The sequence below is a fragment of the Passer montanus genome, unplaced genomic scaffold (genome assembly GCF_014805655.1).
Source record: "Passer montanus isolate IOZ18808 unplaced genomic scaffold, ASM1480565v1 scaffold162, whole genome shotgun sequence".
Classification (NCBI taxonomy): domain Eukaryota; kingdom Metazoa; phylum Chordata; class Aves; order Passeriformes; family Passeridae; genus Passer; species Passer montanus.
This window is the reverse complement of record NW_024363383.1, coordinates 854,036-857,962: the sequence shown is the minus strand read 5'-3', so window position 1 is coordinate 857,962 and position 3,927 is coordinate 854,036. Positions and strand designations below refer to the sequence as shown.

At 69.5% G+C, this 3,927-nt stretch overlaps 1 protein-coding gene across 1 annotated transcript in view; it reads left to right on the top strand.

Annotated features, from left to right (window-relative positions):
* Positions 1-3,927, top strand: part of B4GALNT1 (beta-1,4-N-acetyl-galactosaminyltransferase 1) — a 12,397-nt gene that overhangs the window by 1,357 nt on the left and 7,113 nt on the right. The window contains exons 2-4 of the mRNA XM_039703320.1: positions 751-776; positions 3,452-3,634; positions 3,721-3,827. Coding sequence (XP_039559254.1) covers positions 751-776; positions 3,452-3,634; positions 3,721-3,827 — 316 coding nt within the window. The remainder of the gene's footprint in view (positions 1-750; positions 777-3,451; positions 3,635-3,720; positions 3,828-3,927) is intronic.

The following is a 3,927-nucleotide window of genomic DNA, read 5'->3' as shown; positions in this document are numbered from 1 at the left end:
GGGCCCCGCCGCGCCGCCATCTTCCCCCGCCGCCGCCGCTTCCGCTTCCGCCCGCACCTCCCCGCGCCCGCCCCGGCCCCGCTGCTGCCGGCTGTGATTGGTCTGAACTCCTGCCTGTCAAAGGCAAGCTCGGTTCTGATTGGTCAGCGGGCGGGGATGACGCCGCCGGTTGTGAGGCCGCGGGGGCGAGGTGGTTGCGAGGCCGCGGCTTGCGGCGATTGGCCGGGGCCCGCGCGGGCGGCAGCCAATGGCGAGGCGGGGCGCGGCCGGCCGCGATGACGTAACGCCTGGCTGCTCCCCATTGGCCGAGCGGGATGCAGGCGATCCCCGCGCGCTGATTGGCGGAGAGCCCCGAGCATCCCGGGGGGGTCACGTGATTACCGGAGCCGGGAGGGGCGAGCGGAGACCCCGAGCGAGCGGGGCCGCCCCCGGCGCCTTCCCCCGGCACCGCTGCCCCGGCCTCCCCCGAGCCCGCCCGGACCTCTCCCAGCGCCCCCGGGACCCCCAAACCCCGGGACCCCCGGGACCCCCAAACCCCGGGACCCCAAAACCCCCAAAGCCCGGGATCCCCCAACCCCCGGGATTCCCCAGGCCCCGGGACCCCTCAGCCCCCGGAAGCCCTCGGGACCCCTTCAATCCCCGGGATTCTGAGCGCCCCCGGGGGGGTCCCGGGGGCGGCCCCCCCGCCCGACACTGTCGCCGTGTCCCCAGGCCGCAGCTGCGGGGGCAGAGCCATGAGTGTGGGCTGAGACCCCCGGACCCGCGCCCACCCCCAGGTGCGGGCACGGGGAGCGCTGGGGGCACTGGGAGAGCTGGGAGTGCTGGGAACACCGGGAGAATAGGGGGAATTGGGAGCACTGGGAGTGCTGGGAGAATTGGGAGCACCGGGAGAAATGGGGGTACTGGGAGAACTGGGAGTACTGGGAACACCGAGAGAATGGGGGGAATTGGGAGCGCTGGAAGCGCCGGGAGAATTGGGAGCACTGGGAGAAATGGGGGTACTGGGAGAACTGGGAGTACTGGGAAAATTGGGATCACTGGGGGAACTGGGACAATTGGGAACACTGGGAGAAATGGGAACACTGGGAGCACTGGGGGAACTGGGAACACTGGGAGCACTGGGATTACCGGATGCACTGGGGATACTGGGAGCACTGGGAGGCACTGGGGATACTGGGAGCACTGGGGAAGGATAGAAGGGTCTGAGCACAGCAGAACGGGGGAGCTGGGTGGGGCACTGGGCAGGGCACTGGGATGAACTGGGAAACTGGGAGAACTGGGAAACTGGGAGATGGGAGTGCTGGGGAATGCTGGAGGCAGAGCGGGGACTGAGGGGTGGTGCACGGCACTGGTGGCACTGGTTTGTACTGGGATTCCCTGGGGGAGTGACATGGCACTGGTTTGTGCTGGTTTGTACTGGGAGTCCCCGGGAGGGGCTGTGGGCACTGGTTTGTACTGGGAGTCACTGGGAGGGGCTGTGGGCACTGGTTTGTACTGGGATTCCCTGGGAGGGGGTGTTGGCACTGGTTTGCACTGGTTTGTACTGGGGGGGGTCTGTGGTCACTGGTTTCTGCTGGGATTCCCTGGGGGGGTGATGTGGGCACTGGTTTGTGCTGGTTTGTACTGGGATTCCCTGGAAGGTGCTGCGGGCACTGGTTTGTACTGGGGGTGCTGGGGGGCAGCAGGAGGCGCTGGGGGCTCTGGGTTGTGCTCAGGGCACAGGGCGAACTGGAGTGACGTGGGCACTGGTTTGTACTGGGAGTCACTGGTGGGGGGGATGCCATGGGCACTGGTTTGCACTGGTTTGTACTGGGATTCCCTAGGGGAGTGACGTAGGCACTGGTTTGTGCTGGTTTGTACTGGGGGGGTTCTGTGGCCACTGGTTTGTACTGGGGATGCTGGGGGGCAGCAGGAGGCACTGGGGGCTCTGGGTTGTACTGGGGGCACTGTTCCCTGGAAGGTGCTGCGGGCACTGGTTTGTACTGGGGGTGCTGGGGGGCAGCAGGAGGCGCTGGGGGCTCTGGGTTGTGCTCAGGGCACAGGGCGAACTGGTGGTCACTGGGAGGGGCTGGGTTATACTGGGGGCACTGGAGGGGCACTGGGAGGGGTTGGGTTGCACTGGTGACACTGGGAGGAGCAGCCTCGCCCCGGGGGCACCGGGGGGCACTGAGAGGGCACTGGTGACACTGGGAGGGGTTGGGCTGTACTGGGGGGCACTGGAGGGGCACGGGTGACACTGGGGTCACTGGGAGGGGCTGTCTTGTCCAGGGGGCACTGGGGAGGCACTGGGGGGCACTGGGAGGGGCTGGGGGATCACGGGAAGGGTTTGAGGGATCATGGGAAGGGTTTGAGGATCACGGGAAGGGTTTGAGGGATCACGGGAAGGGTTTGAGAGTGTTGGGGCACCCAGGGTGGGGGCACCCAAGGATGGGGTACCCAAGGATGGGGTGCACCCGGGTGTGGGGGTACCCATGGGTGGGGGGTCTCCAAGGATGGGGGCACCCAATGATGGGGTACCCAAGGGTGGGGGTGCTCAGGGCTGAGGGCGCCCCAGGACGGGGCTGTGGCTCCCATGGGGCGCCCCTGGGTGGGGACACCCAAAGATGGGGCACCCCAGGGTTGGGTGTTGGGGGCACCGGGGGATGGGCAGTGACAGAGGGGTGACAAAGGCCATGCCAGGGGGGTCAGGGCTGTGGCGGTGGCAGGTGGGGCTGGAAGGTGGCAGCAGGTGCCAGGGGGGTGACACGAGGGGACAGGGAGGGACGAGAGGTGTCGGGGCAGTGCCAGGGCGGTGACACCTGGGGACAGGGGAGGTGACAGGAGCTGCCAGGGCGGTGCCAGGGTGTTGACACCTGGGGACAGGGGAGGTGACAGGAGCTGCCAGGGCAGTGCCAGGGTGTTGACACCTAGGGACAGGCGGTGACAGCTGGGGACAGGGGAGGTGACAGGAGGTGCCAGGGCAGTGCCACGTGAGGACAGGCAGTGCTAGGGCAGTGCCAGGGTGGTGACACGCAGGACAGGCAGGGACGGCCGGTGCCAGGGCGGTGCCAGAGTGGTGACATACAGGGACAGGCAGTGACAAGGGCTGCCAGGGTGGTGCCAGGGCGGTGCCAGGGCGGTGACACCTGGGGACAGACAGGGACGGGCAGTGCCAGGGTGGTGCCAGGGCGGTGCCACGCAGGGATGGGCAGTGCCAGGGGGTGCCACCTGGGGACAGGCAGTGCCAGGGCAGTGCCAGGGTGGTGCCAGGGGTGCCAGGGCAGTGACACCCGGGGACAGGCAGTGCCAGGGCGCTGCCAGAGCGGTGCCAGGGGGTGCCAGGGCAGTGACACTCGGGGACAGACAGTGCCAGGGCGGTGCCACCTGGGGACAGGCAGTGCCAGGGCGCTGCCAGGGGGTGCCAGGGCGGTGCCGCTCCCCGCTGCCGGTGACAGCGGCCCTGTCGCGCCAGGCTGCTGCCGCGGAACGGCTGCTCGTGCGAGGCGGAGGCGGAGGCGGGGCTGGCGCTGCCGCTGCACCGGCGCCTCTTCGGGCCCGGCCCGCCGGGGCTCGACTTCGCCAGCGCCTTCAGCCCCGGGGAGCGGCCGCGGCAGCTGCGGCTGCGGGAGCGCGAGTACCGCAACTACCGCACCCGGTGAGCGCGGGGACCCCGCAGGCTGGCACAGCCCCTGCTGCGTGCGCGACCCCCGCGACCCCCGGCTAAGCCCGGTGCCCCCGCAGGGTGCAGACCCCCGCCGACCGCCTGCTGATCGTCCCGGCCAACTCCCCGCTGGAGTACCCGGCGCAGGGGGTGGAGGTGCGGCCGCTGCAGACCGTGCTCGTGCCCGGTGAGGGGGCGCGGGGGGCACCGGGGGGCACGGAATGGGGGAAAAGGGGGGCACAGGGTCGGGGCACGAGGTTGGGGGGCACAGAATGGGGGGAATGGGT